This window comes from Globicephala melas, chromosome 4, assembly GCF_963455315.2.
Source record: "Globicephala melas chromosome 4, mGloMel1.2, whole genome shotgun sequence".
Taxonomy (NCBI): domain Eukaryota; kingdom Metazoa; phylum Chordata; class Mammalia; order Artiodactyla; family Delphinidae; genus Globicephala; species Globicephala melas.
The window spans coordinates 40,541,840-40,559,681 of NC_083317.1; the positions used below are offsets into that span (position 1 = coordinate 40,541,840).

The window sequence follows — 17,842 nt, forward strand, 5'->3', positions numbered from 1 at the left end:
ATGAAGAATTGGTATCTGATGAGTAAATGGTACCCCCAGTAACATCCACTGGCAAATCAGTTTAACCATGGTTTGAATACCTTATTTTAAAGACTGTATTTACAGTTCATTTTGACTATTTAGCTGTGATATTTTTTTTAAAAAAGTTAAATGTGCTCACCTGTATCTGCAGGTGTGTACATTTCAGCTACTAACTGGCAATGATCTAATTAAATGTTAAAAATCTAAAATATGGCTAAAACAATGGAAGGAGACAGAAGCCAGTGACAATGCGTTGAAGTCTGAAGTTTCCCTCTCGTGAATGTTGACACCAACAGTGGTAACAATAGCTGATATATACTGGGCTTTTTCTAGGCGCCAGGCACAGTTCTTCACCCCCTCCCTGCGCTTCAACAACCCTATGAGGTAGGTATCTCTACTAGATTCGTTTCGAGACAGAAAACTGGAAGACCAAAGAGCTTGCTCTCGGTCACAGTTAGTAAATGACGGGATAAAACCCTGGTAATCTGGCTTTCAAAGACCCCAACCTTAAACTATTCGTGATACTGCCTCGCCTAAAGCCAAGCCGGCGAGAATAAGAAGGGAAGCAACAGCGGACCGCAGCTTGTTGGGGAATTTAAGTCAGCTGCAAGGCGGGCAGGCGTGGCAGGATAGGTGATTTTTTTCCCCTTAACTTTTCCAAGTGTAATGTTAAACAAAAGCAAATTGTTTTAACACAGAACTACGTAATTTAAGAATATCAAACTACAGGTGCTCCCAACGCAGAAGTGGCCGCAGAGAACTTTCGAGCGCTCCCGGGGTCCCGGCCCAAAGGCGGGGAGGAGACGCCTCCATTGGCCGGCCCCGCGGCATCACGGGAGCTTGTCTTGCGCTGGGGCCGCTGCCGGCTTTCCGCGCACCTGCCCTGCGCAGCCTCCCAGGCGTTCTTTTGGAGAAGGGACTCCTGAGGAGTTTAGGTTTCGTTTTCCCTTGTGGAAGGTCGATGTTCCCGGTGTAAATGCGGAGTTTCCCTAAAGTGAGACCCGTGGGACTCCACTCAGTCCCCGAGAGCCCGGAACCACCGGTCGGAGCACCGCGTTCCCTTAGTGCCCTCATTAACGATCACTTACGCGCCCACGGCTCTGGACTACCCGAGGCCTTTTGGCTGCGAACAACGGGAAGAGCATTTCCGGTACCTGTTGCCACGGCGCCGGCCCAGTGGGCCTAAGGGGGCGAAGTTATTGGCGTCCTCTCCCTGCTTTCTGGGGGTAGAGATGTCGGGGCTCAGCTACTCAGAGATGGAGGGCTGTCGTAGCCTGCTCGGTCTGTTGGACAACGACGAGATCATGGCCCTATGCGACACCATCACCATCCGCCAGGTGCAGCCGGAGGACCGCCAAGGTAAAGGTAGACCCTTCTCCCCAAGGGCGGCCGTCCCTCCCCAGACCTCACCCGGCCCCCAGCTGGCGGGAGCGTGTGAGTGGAGGCCGTGGTAGGCCTCCTTCCCAGCCCGTCCGGGATTGCGCTTGTGCGGAACCCTCGGGAATCTCGGCCCCTATAGCTGCTCTGTTGCTTCAGATGCACGCTGAAAATGGCGCTGCTTCCAGGTTTTATTCATTATACGTTGTGGGCAAATGCTGCTTGTTTCGAAGATGCAGAGTACGTGAATAGTGATTTTGTTTGTTTGTTTTTTGAAGATTTCCGGGGAGTCAGGGTGTTTTCCATTTTCAGTTTCGATCAGCTGAGGAGTGTCAGCCGCTGCTCATTTTCTTCAAGCTTGGGGGAGGATATCTATCATAAACACTTTTTATCAGTGTGCTGCGTAAAATAACTACTGTGATAAAAGAGCAGATAGGATCAATCCATGTCTCTTTGGATCCAAAGTTTTTCAGAGATGATTCTGTGTACTAGGACTACATTACTTTCAGAGCCAAATAAACATTTTGGTAGAGTAGATTTCATGGATTATAAATATTCAGTGTGGTTGTAATGTAATGAGTAGCTTAAGCATTTATGATTTTGTATATTACCTGGCTAGTTATATTTTAAATTTGCTGAATTTTAGTTTAAAATGAGAAAATGTCCGCCTCCTGTATTAGCATATGACTTAAGTATCTACAAAAGAGTCTGCCTTTTAAAACTGTCTTTCTCTGCTTTTAACATTTCTGCCATTTAAGGTCATTCATTTGAAAGTGAACCAGGAACACTAAGTGAATAAATTTCTAAGAATTTAGACTGAAAATAATTTTAGACTTAATGTAGTTCTTTGGCATTTATATATTTTACATGCTAATCGCCTTCTAACAGTCTTGGTGAATGTGAATTTAAAATTGTAATAGATAAAATTGCTGAATTTAATTGATGGTGGATCCAAAAGCAAACAAGAAACGAAACTACCCAGTACAAAAATGTTAAATGATTTGAAGTCATTTCTCAGAGAGGAAAAAATAATAAGCATATTGAAAGATACTCAACATCTTTAGAAAGCAATGAAATGAAAACCAAAACTACATGGTGCCTTTCATATGTACCAAGTTGGCAAAAACTAAATGTAAAAACGTCAAGTGTTGTTGATCTTGTGAAGTATGTCGTTGATAACTACTGGGGGAGTGTAAATTAGAACTAGTACTTTGGAAAGAAAACAAATTCGATATTATCTCCTTAAATGGAAGGTTACTTACCTGAGCTTCTCAAACTTGAATGTGCCTATGTGTCCCTCAGTGATCTTGTTAAAATGCAGATTCTGATTCAGTAGTTTTGGAGTGGGCCCAGAAATTCCACATTTCTAACAAGCTCCAGGTGATGCTCATGCTGCTTGCCCCTCTGGGCTGGGAGACAAGTGTGGAAATGTCCAAAGTAATAGTATTTGTAATTGGATACACATAATAAAAGTCTATAAACGAAAGGATAGATACCTTGTGGTATAGTCTATAATTACCTATGGTACAGCTCTGAAAATGAATTAACTACAGCTGTGTCTAGCCACATAGATTAATCTCAGAAACATTAAAAGTTAATTATAGAAGACTATATATATTGATGGATTAGATTTATAGAACATTCAAAGAAATACCAAACTATATTTTGTAGGGATACATAGTTATGCTGTACAACTCTAAAGAAAATCGAGGGAATTCTCTGGTGGTCCAGTGGTTTGGACTCTGAGCTTCCACTACTGGGGGGCCCTGGTTTGATCCCTGGTCAGGGAACTAAGATCCCGCAAGCCCGGCAGAGTGGCCAAAAAAAAAAAAAGAAAAGAAAAAAGGAAAGAAAATCGAGAGAATGATAAAATTTTGGAGAGTAGCTACATGTGAGGTGAGCGAGGAGAGAGAGGGAATAGCATTAAATAGGGAGAGGTAAAATGAGGCCTCAAAGATACCAGTAATTCCTGTGTCTTAAGCTGTGTTGTGTGTATATAGGAGTTCGTTTTATTACCATTCTGTATACCTCACATATGTAAAAATAATCTTTAGTCTGTTGTTTAATAGAAGTTCTTTAAAATTAAGAGTCTTGGTTCTGCCACTTCTTAGAAATATGATTGTTGATACTTCATGTATCCCTGACTTTTGTTATCTGTAGAGTGAGGAGATTGAAAAGTATTGTAATTTTACCTATATTTTAGGGATTGTAAATGAATTTAGTTCCATTGACCTTATTAAAATTTTTTCTTATTCAAATTTTTCTTAAAATACAACCATTCTTTAAAAGAAAATGCTTAAATTCACAATCTCGTATGAGAAGTGAAAGGAAGGAGGAATTTTAGGTGGGGAAATTTATAGTTTAAAGAAATTTTTTTAAAATCCAAAACTTGACAACCTACTTCCTTTTTTTTTTTTTTTAATATATTTATTTATTTTTGGCTGTGTTGGGTCTTCATTTCTGTGCGAGGGCCTTCTCTAGTTGTGGCGAGCAGGGGCCACTCTTCATCACGGTGCGTGGGCCTCTCACTATCGCGGCCTCTCTTGTTGCAGAGCACAGGCTCCAGACGCGCAGGCTCAGTAGTTAATGGCTCACGGGCCCAGTTGCTCCGTGGCATGTGGGATCTTCCCAGACCAGGGCTCGAACCCGTGTCCCCTGCATTGGCAGGCAGATTCTCAACCACTGCGCCACCAGGGAAGCCCCCACTTCCTGGTTTTTAGAAATGATAACCGTCTTATACAAAAGCAGTAATGCCATGACAAGAGTTTATAAATATTATTCGATAGAGTTTCTGCTGACCCTGGACAAATTTACAAGTGACTCATGATTTTCTATTAATCTTCATAATTTTCTTTTAGATGCCATTCATGCAATATTAGTGTACAGTCAAAGTGTCGAAGAACTTTTGAGGCGTAAAAAAGTCCACCGAGAAATCATATTTAAGTACTTGGCAACACAGGGGGTTATTATACCTCCAGCTACTGAAAAACACAATCTTATTCAGCATGCAAAGGATTACTGGAAAAAGCAGTCACAACTGAAATTGAAGGAAACGCCAGAGCCAGTTAAGACAGAGGACATTAGACTCTTTGAACAGGTAAAACAGACTTTATAGTCATATCCTGAACTGTAGTTCTGTGTAAAAATCTTTAGATAATCCTAGATCTGGAATGATGTGGTTAATGTTTTGTGTTTTTTTTTATAATTTTAGCTTTACTTTCTTTTTTTTGCATCCTAAAGAAAGAGCAGTAAAGCACCTGAGACAAAGTGTTTTTGATATTTAGTAATGTATATGTAATATTCTATTGATTTGTGAGAAAAAATGTTTTGTATCCCTTTATCAAATGGGGACTATTGATTTTTAAAGAGAATGGATAGACTACAGGATCAATTTAATTTTAATTTAGCCTCTGGTTCTCCAATTTCTTTTTTCCACTTTAGAAGAATGCTGTTGTAAGCCTTTCTCATTTTGAAGACTTTGTTTGGTATTAAATTGCAAACATTTCATGAAAGAAACTTAAATTTTTTTTATTTTTTTTATTTGTTAGCTAGGAAAAAAATCCTGTTTTAGTAATTTCCTCCAGCTGACATTGGCTGTTCGTATTTCTTTTTATCTTCACTGTACATTTTAAATATTGTGTGAATATTTAAATATCGATTGAACCTTTAGGTAACTTGCAGTTTTTAAACTACATACCCACATTGAATTAATGGTATTTTACAGTGAGAGAGGTTTGCCTTCACATTAGGAAAGGAACTGCTAAGCCTTCCTTAATGTACTGAAAAGAATGTTGACTTCAAATTCATATAGATATGACTTCGTATTAGGGTCTGCTGTATACTAGCTGTAAATGAGCAAGTAAGAACCTTTGTGAGCCTTGTTTATAAAACGGGCATAACGATAATATCTGTGTCATAAAGCTTGTGGAGAAAGACGGAAATAGCACTTAAGTGCCAAACACAGTGCCCAGTACATTCAGTAATAGCATGTGCCCGGTAAATACAAGATCTTTCACCACCTAGATGAGGTACTGTGCTCTGGAATACATTGTTGAATAAAATCTAGCCTATCAGGTGTATTTTTGCAGTATTCATTTTGGAAAGAAATAATATAAAATAATCCCAATCATAGAAAATAAGCAATTTCAATCATATTAGAAGTGTCTGTTTAAAGACGTGTTTATTATAAACTTTGCTGCATATAAAATATATCACAGTGAAGTGTATTCATTTACAGCATACAGTTTGAAAGTTTTGACAAATAACACACCTGTGAAATCACTGCCACAATCAAGAGAAAATGCTTATGTAAATCCTTATTATTGGCTCTTAATTCATGCTGATATTTTAAGAGACTTTGAACCTTAATTTCTTAGAGGAATTTTCAGAAGTTTAAGCTGAGAAATTCTAAAATGACCTCCCCTTTTTGAGAAATAATTTACTGTGCAAGATGGGTTCAGTGAGTTCACAGGTAGTTCATTTCCTTTCTGCTATAATTAGTACCTTAAAAGTTAGCTATGAAACAGGCAAGATAGTAAATAGATACAAGAATTAACGTTGGTTTTATTAATCAACAGGAGAAAGAAGATAAAAAAGCTGAAAACGTTGATTTTCGTCGATTAGGTGAAGAATTCTGTCACTGGTTCTTTGAACTTCTTAATTCTCAGAATCCTCTTCTGGGACCACCTCAAGATGAATGGGGGCCACAGCACTTCTGGCATGATGTCAAGCTTAGGTTTTATTACAACACATCTGAACAAAATGTGATAGACTACCATGGAGCAGAAATTGTGAGCCTTCGTCTGCTGTCACTAGTGAAAGAAGAATATCTTTTTCTCAGTCCCAACCTAGATTCCCATGGACTGAAATGTGCTTCTTCTCCCCATGGTCTAGTTATGGTTGGAGTTGCTGGGACTGTCCACCGAGAGAACACTTGTTTGGGCATTTTTGAACAAATTTTTGGACTCATCCGCTGCCCTTTTGTGGAGAATACTTGGAAAATCAAATTTATCAACCTGAGAATTATTGGAGAGAGTTCCCTTGCTCCTGGAACATTAATGAAACCAGCTATTACACTTGAACCAAGTGATCTAGAAGCCTTTTATAATGTAAACACTTTGTGTGGTCCAGTGAAGGATGACTCAGTGTAAGGCAGGCATTGGATAGTGAGACTGGAGACCAAACTTTATCTAGTGGAAATGAGGCACTGTTGAACAAAAGAGAACTAATTTTACCTAGCCCTTGAAGCACTGAGTACTATATTTCAGTCTGAAAAATCTTCTATACAGAAATTCTTCCAAATACTACATCAGTAATGTCTAAGTGATTTCAGATTTGGGGATTGACATATTTTAGTTGAAATGTCTTTCTTGACTACAGACTAACATGTTATGTGAACACTTGCCTCTTTCTACTTGAGTTGCAGCAAATGTTCTGAAGGCTTCATGCAATTCATCAAATAAATCCCACTTTAGATGTAACTAACTGTGTGCCTTAGAAACCAGTTAATATTTTCATTTTACTTGGTGGATATTCTGCTAATATCTGTACTTGTCATGCGGGAAAAAATTAATAGTGTTCAAGGCTTCCCCTTTTAATTTTCTCATTTACTTTTGTCTAAATCTGGGTAATTTTACAAATGCATCTCATGACAGTATTGCTTAAAAAATACAAATTTTAGAGATGTTTACTGTAAACTCAGTAAATGAGTAAGCTCACTTTCTAAAATGAGTAAACTCATTTTAGAAAACTTGAATGACATTCTTATACAAAAAGTCCAGTAATTTAGCTGGTAGAAAAAAATCTAATTTGCCTTTCAAAATATTTGAGGAACATTTTTCAGAGTTATCTGCTGTTGTCCAAGCTAAATATCTTAAAATCTGCAACACTTTCTGAACAATTTTGGGCAATGGTAAGTGCTGTTCTCAAAACAGACTTTTTTCTTTATCTAAAGTTTCGGCTAACAGTTTTATAGAGCATTTATTGTAATAGCATATAAAGGAAACATACTATTGAAAATTTTTTTAAAGGTTTGCCCAGTTCCTAATTTAAATGAGTTACTGTGTTTTCTCTTGAATGATTTTAGAAGAGGTGACCAAAAAAAAAAAAAAAAACATATATTGAGATATACTCCCACATCATAAATTAAAATTATTAGGATTTTTTTAACCTCTTAATTTGTTTTACTAGATTTGAGTTACCAGGTTAAGTTGCCAGGTTACACAGTTGGTTTCAAGTTTAAATTCCTCATCACCCAGCAGCTACTTGCTGAATCTGAATTTAATTAGTAATTTTAATTTACAAAAATCCCATTTGGAAAAAATTCAACTGGGAAATGTGATGAGGTATTGTTCATATTAATTTTTTTAACTTTAACTCTGCTCATGACCATCTAGGGTAACTGATAAAATTTTGGAAGCAGGAGGAAAATATTAATCTTTTTTTTTTTTTAGTCCTATGCCTCTTACGAGGAGTACAAATTGGTATGTCCTAAAATAAGAACTTAATAAAGAAGGGAAATCCCTTTTTCTGCTGTAAGAATAGTTTTTTGTTTCGATTTAAACCTGTTATCTTTTTCTTTAAGTTTGAAGTATCATTATAGCATGTTATCGATAAATATACAAAGTAAAGGATAAAATTTGAAATTATTCCCATCTGTTTTCTTTGTGCTATTGATGTCAAGTATTATTATCAAGAAATAATACCAAAGATGCTCAGGATGGGCAGAAATTACCTGTAGATATGTTCAGTACTGAATTTTTGAATGTGTAATGCTCAAGGAAGGCTGTAATCTGCATGTTCTTTTAATCACGCTTAAAAATGTGAAATCTTTCCGATAGACCAAATGAGAATTAGAGCTATATTTTATTTCCTTTGAATCCCCACCGCTGGGCACACAGTAGGACCTAATGTCTAAGTGAATGGGTGAATGAATGAGCAAAAGAAGCTTATATACTGTATAAAAGACTTTTTTGCATGTAGATTTTGTCTTTGGCTCTAGTCATTAGTGGTGGTTTTGGGGTTATATCATGTTTGACTTTAATACGTGAATACACAAACTTTTAGACCCCAAACTAAGATTTAGGATAATTTTAACTTTCCATTAAAATTTACTGACTTTCAAAAGCCCAAGGTCAGAGTAGGATATACTGGAGGGCCCTAAGATACCTAGAAACCATTATAAGGGAAGTGTATACTTCCTGTTCAGAGAAAGAAGACCTAGAAGAACTGAAATTTGCTCATGAAGCTTAAAGCTTGGTCAGGCCTTTGAGAAGGTCCAAAAGCACAGTGCAGATTGAACGCTACTTTTACTACCACTCACTACTCTGTTTATGTTAGGGAATAGTAGAGACTATAGCTTTGTCTAGTACTTCATTATACTCAGCTGGTATTTGTGAAGTTTGTGGAGTAAAGTAGTAAAGAATACAACTAACTCCACACATAATTCATAGTAATTGGGTGGTCAAACCAGGGGACACCCGATCTTTATTTACTGGAGGCTGATTTGCTATAGCCAACAGTATACATCAATATCCTTTTTTGTTAAAAACTTAAAAGTAATAGTTGTATTGGGATGTTTTACTAATATCCAGAATACCAAAAAACGTATTTCATGTGTCTTACTAAAATACCAAATAATAGAAAAAAAGCCGTATCTAATTTATTAAATCAACTTGAAAATGGCAAACAGGAAAACATTCTTGAGTTTTCAGAAAGGCAACATTTTTATGCTAAAGGAAGGCTACTTAGTCCCAGTAAGAAATTGTAATAGCACCCCAGAAAAGGATTTAAAGAATAATGGTTTAACTAAATGAGATAATCAGAAACATTGTGTTTTAACAAAATGGCTCTTGTGGCTTAAAAGTTCATAAAAATGAGTGAACCATACCTTGATGTTTTTCTCACCATCTATTTTCACAAATTTAGATGCCCTTTTCACTGTTTTTTTGGGTTGCAGGGGATAGTCATTGACCTTTTGAAAAAGAGAGCTATATTCTTTCTAGAAAAAATATGTTTGCATATAGTATTACAATTTTTGCATATTTCATTGAGTTCTTGGACTTCCCTGAAGCACATCTGTGAGTCCTAACAGGGATCCTTCTGCTCCATATTCAAATCCTGCCGTAATAATTTTATTTCCCCCAGACTACTACTCTACTGTGTTAAAAATTAAAATTATTTTTAGAAACTTTTGTGCCCTTGCCAGAGTCCTTAAGCTAGAGGACTAAATTTTACGAACGAAAGAATAATCTCTAGAAAGTCTGTCAGTTTATGATAGTTGTTTGTATTTTGTTTTTCAATAGATGTTAGCTATTAAGGCAAAACCTACTGCAGTACTGTCAAGTGAAACATGAATGCAGAATTCATTTTATTTGGACAAGACAAGTTCAATGAACATGCTTTGGAGAAAGTGATAAAAATGTGAAAAAAACATTAATGTTCTTAAGATCTTTACAAAACTTTATCCTAAGGAGATGTCTATTTGGTAATGTTTGCATATTGCTAATTCTAATGAAAGATTTTAAAAATATGAACATTTCTTCTGAAGGGTCTATATTTGTGATCAGCTCCCTCCCCCTCTCCTCCCCAACCCTATTTATAACCTTTGTATATAGCCAGTTTGAAGGTACACAGCCCAGCTGTAATGCTGGGAAATAAGACTTATGGATCTGGGTTCTCTTCAAGTTTATATGCATATATTTATTGAGCATCTACAATCTGTAAGTCACTGAATCAAATATAAGATAAAATAATACATCAATAAGTTGATTTACCTCAACTTCTCATGTTGAATTCAAATCTCAGTCTCTGGGTTTAGATATCTTAAAGTGAGAGCTACATTAGGCCCTTTGCTAGAGTTGGAAGGAAAGTAATTTCAGAACTGTGTCAGAGTGCACTAAATCCTTTCAGCTTTACTTTTTCTAGTTTGAACCTTTCCTGTAGTCTTTCAGTAAAGTAATATTAAAATTGAGTATGATGTTTACTGTGAGTTATAAAAGCCTATTTTTTCTTGCACTTTATTTTCAGTCTGACTTTTGCTACTCCCTTATTTTGAAAGAATTTAAACTCGATTCCTCATTTCCTCACATGTAAAAATGAACCAGTTAGATGATTTCTAAGATCTGGAACAATTTTGTTACAGGTTACACGATTTTGTGATTGTATACCTTCTCAGCAACTTAAGAATATTACTTTCAAATGAATTTGTAGTTCATTATTAAGGAAATTCTTTTATTATTTTGCTTCCTCATAAATCATGCTCATTGAAAAAACAAAGAATGAAAAATGTGTTTTTCAATCATTTTTAAGGATATGTGTATAGTATGTTTCTATTTACAGAGGAAATAAAAAGATTAAAAAATTACAGATCATATCTAGAATAGAAAAGGGAAAAGTATGAAGCCTTTAAAATACTGTCCTACTTTCTAATCACTAGAAATGCTTAAGTTGTTTGAAAAATTGATGTTCTGTACAACTTTTTTGCTTTGTTGCATATGGTTAAAATATATGTCCATGTTTTAGTCAAGAAGAGTGTAAAGTGGTTGACAGAAGGCCAAATTATAGACTGACAGCAATCCCTAGTAAAAATAAAGATGTTAATAAAATAATCAAATATAGATGACTCCAAGAGATTGAGTAGTAGGAGTTGGCAAATATTTAAGAGTGACATTGGAGACAAGTGGCAGATTTGGGGTAGGATTTTTCTGTAGGAAGCATGGCCCTGGATGGATACTGCTCTTAAGATCACTGAAAGTGGGGCTTCCCTGGTGGCGCAGTGGTTGAGAGTCCGCCTGCCGATACAGGGGACACGGGTTCGTGCCCCGGTGCGGGAAGATCCCACATGCCGCGGAGCGGCTGGACCCGTGAGCCATGGCCGCTGAGCCTGCACGTCCGGAGTCTATGCTCCGCAACGGGAGAGGCCACAACAGTGAGAGGCCCGCGTACCGCAAAAAAAAAAAAAAAATCACTGAAAGTTATTCTAGGAAGTATAATGGAAAAACATTTGTTGAGCAGATAGGAGGTTTTGCTGTACTGACTGCATTGATTAGAGAAGTACAGCTTTATGATAAAATGAGTTTAGAATGCAGAAACTAGATAACGATAGAAAATTTTAGCATGTCAGGTCCTTTAATGCTGGAACTAGTAATAGAACAATCAAAATCATTGACCAGTAGACTCCTAGAAATTAAGAGAAATGTAGAATAAGCCATTATTTTAATTCTAAGAGCAGCCTTATACTAGAGCAAGAGTTTTAGACTGAGGAAACAAGTTGATTTTAAATAACATATCAGTGTTTTCTCTTAAATGTTCTTTGAATTTGGTAAACATTTATTGGGCACTTACTATGTACCAGGTATTTTAACAGAAGACAGTCGGTACATAAAGTAGCTTATTGTTTCTTCTAGTTTATGTTTTTCCTCACTTTAACTTGTATAAAGTAATTTTACTGTTTAATAAAGAATTTATTTTATTAGAAAGTGCTTCTCTGTGATCTCTCATTGAGATCTCTCTCTTACTACTTTAACTATTGTCATCTTTTGGTGCTTAATCTAAATTGTAGGTAAAATCCTAACCTTCAGATCAGAGCAATGCTGCTAAAAGAATGGAGACCCTAGTAAACAGTTTCACAGTTCAGAAGGAAAAAAATGTACTGAAACATTTTTTTTTACATGTATTTTTTGCACATAATTCACATATTTTGCAAATTTTAAATGTAAGATGATTTTCATAAAGTCTCACTTTTTAAAACGGTGTTCTGTTCATAATGTACATTCATTAGGTACATATGTATACAACAAGGACTGTGTTGGTCAATTTACTCTAGCCAACATGAAGTCAACAAGGTGTTCATCTTCACTAATGTACTTTCCTATTAATTTTCATGTTTATTAAACTTGCATTTTACAATTGATACTCCTTTATTCCCAATTCACATAAACGACTTACTGAAAAATGATAAAATAGTACAAATACCACCATTCATAAAAATTCCATAATGTAAATAGTGGAAGGAACTTCAGTGTGAATGAAGAGTTAAAAATCTGTATATTCTGTGCAGGAGATTCTGTGAGTGTGATGTCTTCAAAACATCAACTGAACCATATAAGGAAGGACAATGATAAACATCCAAAATTTTTTTTGGACTGCAATCCATTTACCACTGGTCAATAGCACACAACCTATCAAATATTTGTGGTCAACAGCACACAGCCTATCAAATATTTGCATGTCGCCAAAGTTTTCACATCCTTTTTAAAGCACATTGATTTCTCTCATAAATGAACTTAGGTAATTTTATATATTCTGGATAATTATAAAATAATACATCTCAGTTTAAAATTTTTTATGCAAGATGGGAGAATAGTCCAAAATTATCGAGGCATCATCCTGAGTTGCATTCCTTAAAGCCAAGTGTAAGATACTGTTGCCAGTTTCTGTCCCAGGCACCTGGCTCACAGGGCTCACTCAGCACCAGGTGGTGTGAAGCCACCTCACTTTAATGACTGGAGTCCCTGCCTGTCTCCCATCTTAGCTCAATCACTTGGACAGTAAGGCACATTTTAGCATCCCTTAATGATTATGTCCATCTGTCCTTTGTTTCCTGCCATCAGATGTAATCCTCAGAAATTACATAGATTTTTATATATATAATAATATAATAATAACACTAGCCTCTAACAACCATGAAGCAATCCATTACATGTGGGTCTGAACTTGTAGACTCAATTCAATTCAGAAGGTAATAATAATAAGGATAAAAAACTGGTTGAGAGGTTATAAAAAAGTCTCACCATTAATAACAAATATTATCAGAGAACAAAAAAGCTACTGGAAAAATCCTATCAGAAAATTTCATAATTCAGTGACATGGAAGAGTAGTTCTTTTCATATGTGTTCTAGAGGATGTTTTATTTTGCAGACAGAACCACTGATGTGCAGTGTCTGGATCATTATTTGGTGTTTGTGTTAACATATATTAAGGGAGAAGTCCTTAACAACTTGTCCTATTCACCCCTGAAAACTTGTGAATATAGAAAACAAGATTACACTGGAAAATAAATTTTGGTGAAGACTAGAAAGGATGTATCATGATCTTTAATGATAGAACACCAGCTATTTGGGTAGCAATGAAGGTGGTGGTTAGGTAAATGAAAGTGTTATGCAAAAAAGCCAAACAACTCATCCCCTTCTTAAAAGAACAGTTAATTATCAACAGTAAACTGTCAAGATGTTAATCCAGTGCTGAAGGGGAAAGAAAATACTAAATTTTATCTCTTAAGTCTACACCATTTACTTTTATAACACTGCATGAAAAACTGGGCAGGAGGTGAAACAAAACTTTTTCCTCGATACTGTCTTTTTAGAGGAAAGGTGTTCACATGAGGTTTGAGATCAGAACAGAGATTAAAAGTATTTCTTTGAAACACTGTTAATGTCAGTAAAGGGCTTTTCATTGATTTTAGGTGCCTTGCCCATGTGGCATATCAATCAGTCGACCTACTGTCTTGAAGAGACATCCCTCAGGTCCATAATGTGAATTGTAATGGCAAAGAGATCAGATTATTTTAAGATTACACAACTCTTGTGCAAATGGCTTAGTTGTACAGAGCTTTATCCCCACCTAACCACCATCTCATTTTCCTGGCTTAATGTAGAAATATTCCATAGTATATTAGAGTACTTCTTTAAAACCACATCCAAATACTGCAATATAACATGAAAGAATTCTTTCCTGAGCTGAATGCAAAAGACAGATTGGGAACCCATTTAACATCATCTGCAGGTAGTTTTTTCTTTTGGTGATTCAAGGTAAGATTATAGTGAGAGAAAGTATATGACTAAAAAATAATTTTATATGTGGATCATAAAAACAAGAGGTTTTGTGCATCACATGCCTATTCTTAGAATACCACAGCAGTGACAAGCTTCCTCTTTCATTTGAACATGGTAATATAGAATAGAATTGTGGGAAAAGATAAGATTGCTTATATATCATTCTTTTTTTTTTTTTTTTTAATTTTTTTGGCTGCACTGTGCGGCATGTGGGATCTTAGTTCCCCAACCAGGTATCGAACCCGCGCCCCTGGCATTGGAAGTGCAGAGTCTTAACCACTGGGCTGCAAGGGAAGTCCCTTATACATCATTCTTAACAGAGATTCAACTAGTTGTACACTAAAAGCTTATACTGACCTGACTTTATATACTTTAAAAAAAAAAAAAGCAGTAATCACCTTTTCTCACCAACAATTTAACTGAAATCATTACCTGCATTTTTTTTTTTTTTTTTTAGCAATGATTCAATGCTCTTATTTTCTGTCCTTTCATAACCCCCATATTCTGGCAATTTGTCAGAGATCATTTCACTGTCTTCTTTTACTTTCTACTCAAATAAGGCTACTTTGAAATATTTTCAGTACTGGAGTGAAAAAACTTTAAAAAGAACCTATTTTGGGGGTTCAGATCAAGATGGCGGAGTAGGAGAATGTGCAGCTTACATTCCCCAACAAACAGATCAAAAATACATCCACGTGCAGAACAATTCTCATGGAAAACTAACTGGAAACTGGCAGAACTCCTATACAACCGAAGCTGTAAGAAAGATCTCCACATACTGGGTAGGACAGAAAAGAGGCATAGGGTTGGGACTTCTGCCCCTGAAAGGAATCTGAAAGGAAGAAAAGGTCTTCATGGTCAGACCCTCATCCCGGGGAGCAAACAGATTGAGCCACAGACTGGGCATCCCAGTCGTGGGGCTCTACACAAAGGAGACAATTGCCCTTGGCTGCTGGGACAACCACTGGGACAGATAGAAAGGCTGGAGAACCCTAGACTCCACTCGTGAAAAGTGTGCAGGTGCTGGCTGTGAAATAAAATTCATAATTTATGGCAAGACAAGAAGAATTTAAATGTAAAAATTTTTCTCTGCCCTTTGGCCTCCTCCCTCTCCTCTACTGTGCATTGAGCATCTGCATTATGCATCAACCAAACCTCCCCCATCAGGAGAAATACCTGCTCAACCACAAAGAGCAACATTCTCCTAGCATCAAAAAGACAACATTCCTTCTTGATCTCTTGATCACACTGTCCTCAGAAAGTTGTTCAGATCGTATCTCATATCTGAATTAGACTATGAAATTAATACTGGGAAACTTTGCCTCAAAGTCCAAACAGCTCCCATGCAAACAGTCACCTATGGGAATATCGGCTGGGTTTCTGTATGTTTGCAAGTACTTAATTGGAAACTAAAGGAAATCGGGCCCTGAAATGGTCAACTTGGGGTTCTTTTGACACTCTAAAAAGTTTTTGAGAGTGCAGTTAAAACCAGCAGTTTTCTGGATCTGTGCCTTTAGGGTCTACTGGAAACAACAGTGGTAAATGTCTTTCTTTTTTCTAAAATTAGATTAGCAGGGAGAAATATTTGTATGGCTAGCTCCATGGATCCTTTGAATTGGTGCAACATCTAAATTGTTAAAATTCTAGAGAGCTCTTGAAACTGAGCAGGACCCTGTGGAGCCCTCCCAGGTACAAATCCTTTCCATATCCCCTGTTTCTTGTTTGTAGGAAATAGGCTTCACTCAGCCTCACTGACTTTCCCTGAGTTCCAAAGAGCAGATTCAATAAGTTGCTTATCAGGGAAGGGAGGGAATGCAGAAACAAAGGAAGAACAGTCAAGAAACAATACTGCAGCGATAAAGCAACATTTCGGTTCCTCCTCAAGAGATATACATAACAATATCTTTGAGTTCTTCTGCAGGAACTAAGGCTCCCACCCAGATGGAGGATGGTAACTTCAAGCTGAGCACAGGATTCCTGGAACACCACCCTGTTATCCCATCACCAACCAATCAGAAGAAAGTCTGCACAGAGTGGAAGATAACGAAGATTCTGACTCCTTCCCCAAATGATTAACTTCCCTTTCTCCCTTTAAAAACTTTCATGGTCAAGCCTAATCTTCAGAGTTTGTTTTTGGACATGGGTTCGCCTTCTCCCCAGGTTGCTGGCTCCTGAATAAAACAAGCTTTCCTTTCCAACCAACACTTATCTCTGGAGTACAGGCTTTTGAGTGGTGAGCAGCCCAACCTGAGTTCAATAACACTCTCATCTTAAACTATGGTACCTAACAGGTATGTGAAAGCCCTCAAAGGCTTCAAAATTCCAAAATAGCCTCATTGAAAGATTTGTTGTAGAAGTCTATAATAAACGATTAATGATATAAAAGGTACTTAAAACTTTAACTGCTGCTCCCCTCTATCCTTCTTTATTTGAGTACTCATTCTAGTAATATTCTGTCCAATTGCCTTTCCACTCTGAAGACATTATTAAATGGTTACCTTTAGAAATGGGACCATATGAGGCTGTAAGGGAAGCCCCTTCAGATCAAAGGCTGATCTGAGGGCCACAGTTAAAGAATGTCTTAAACCCAGGGAGAATCTTCAAAAGTGTTTGAAAATGAATTACCAAAATGGGTGGTCACAGATCTGATTAAACTGACCATAGCTGATATTCAGCCTGATAAGAATTTTTTTTCTTTTGTGGCGTAGGTGGGGGTGGGGGCTCTCCCCTAAGCTAAATGAGGAAAAATAAAACATTCCAACTCAGGTGAATGGATATGTCAGTCCTTTGATATCATTGAGATGGCCACCTGATTCTTCGAGGAAAAAAAACAACTCTTCTTGTTTTATAAATCAATCAATGTGATGCACCACATCAACAAAAGAAAAAAAGCATGATTATCTCAAAAAGATGCAGGAAAAGCATTCGATAAAATTCAACATCCAGGGACTTCCCTGGTGGTGCAGTGGATAAGACTCCAAGCTCCCAATGCAGGAGGCCTGGGTTTGATCCCTAGTCAGGGAACTAGATTCCACATGCATGCCACAACTAAGAGTTCACATGCCACAACTAAGGAGTCCATGTGCCACAACTAAGGAGCCCTCCTGCCACAACTAAGACCCAGTGCAACCAAATAAATATTCAAACATGCCTTAAAAAAAAATTCAACATTCAATCATGATAAAAACTCTTACAAAATTGGGTATAGAGGGAACATATGTCAAAATAATAAAAACTATTTATGACAAACCCACAACCAGTATAATACTCAATGTTAAAAAACTGAAAGCCTTCCTACTAAAATCTGGAACAAGACAAGGATGTCCACTCTCACCATTTCTCTTCAACATAGTATTGGAAGTCCCATGCACAGTAATCAGACAAGAAAAAGAAATAAAAGATGTTCAAATTGGTAAGGGAAGAGGTAAAACTGTCATTATAGGCAGATGACATGACACAATATAGAGAAAACTCTAAAGATTTCACACAAAAACTGCTAAAACTGATAAACGAATTCAGCAAGGTATCAGGCTACAAGATTAACACAGAAATTGGTTGTGTTTCTTTACACTAACAATGAAATATCAGGGAATGTAAACAAACAATCCCT

At 36.9% G+C, this 17,842-nt stretch overlaps 1 protein-coding gene across 1 annotated transcript; it reads left to right on the forward strand.

Annotated features, from left to right (window-relative positions):
* The first annotated feature begins 912 nt into the window (after positions 1–912).
* Positions 913–11,870, forward strand: C4H3orf38 (chromosome 4 C3orf38 homolog). Its single transcript, XM_030860976.2, has 3 exons — positions 913–1,380; positions 4,257–4,495; positions 5,976–11,870. The coding sequence occupies exons 1-3, from the start codon at positions 1,254–1,256 to the stop codon at positions 6,546–6,548; spliced, it is 939 nt and encodes a 312-aa protein (XP_030716836.1). The 5' UTR covers positions 913–1,253; the 3' UTR covers positions 6,549–11,870.
* Positions 11,871–17,842: the final 5,972 nt, after the last annotated feature.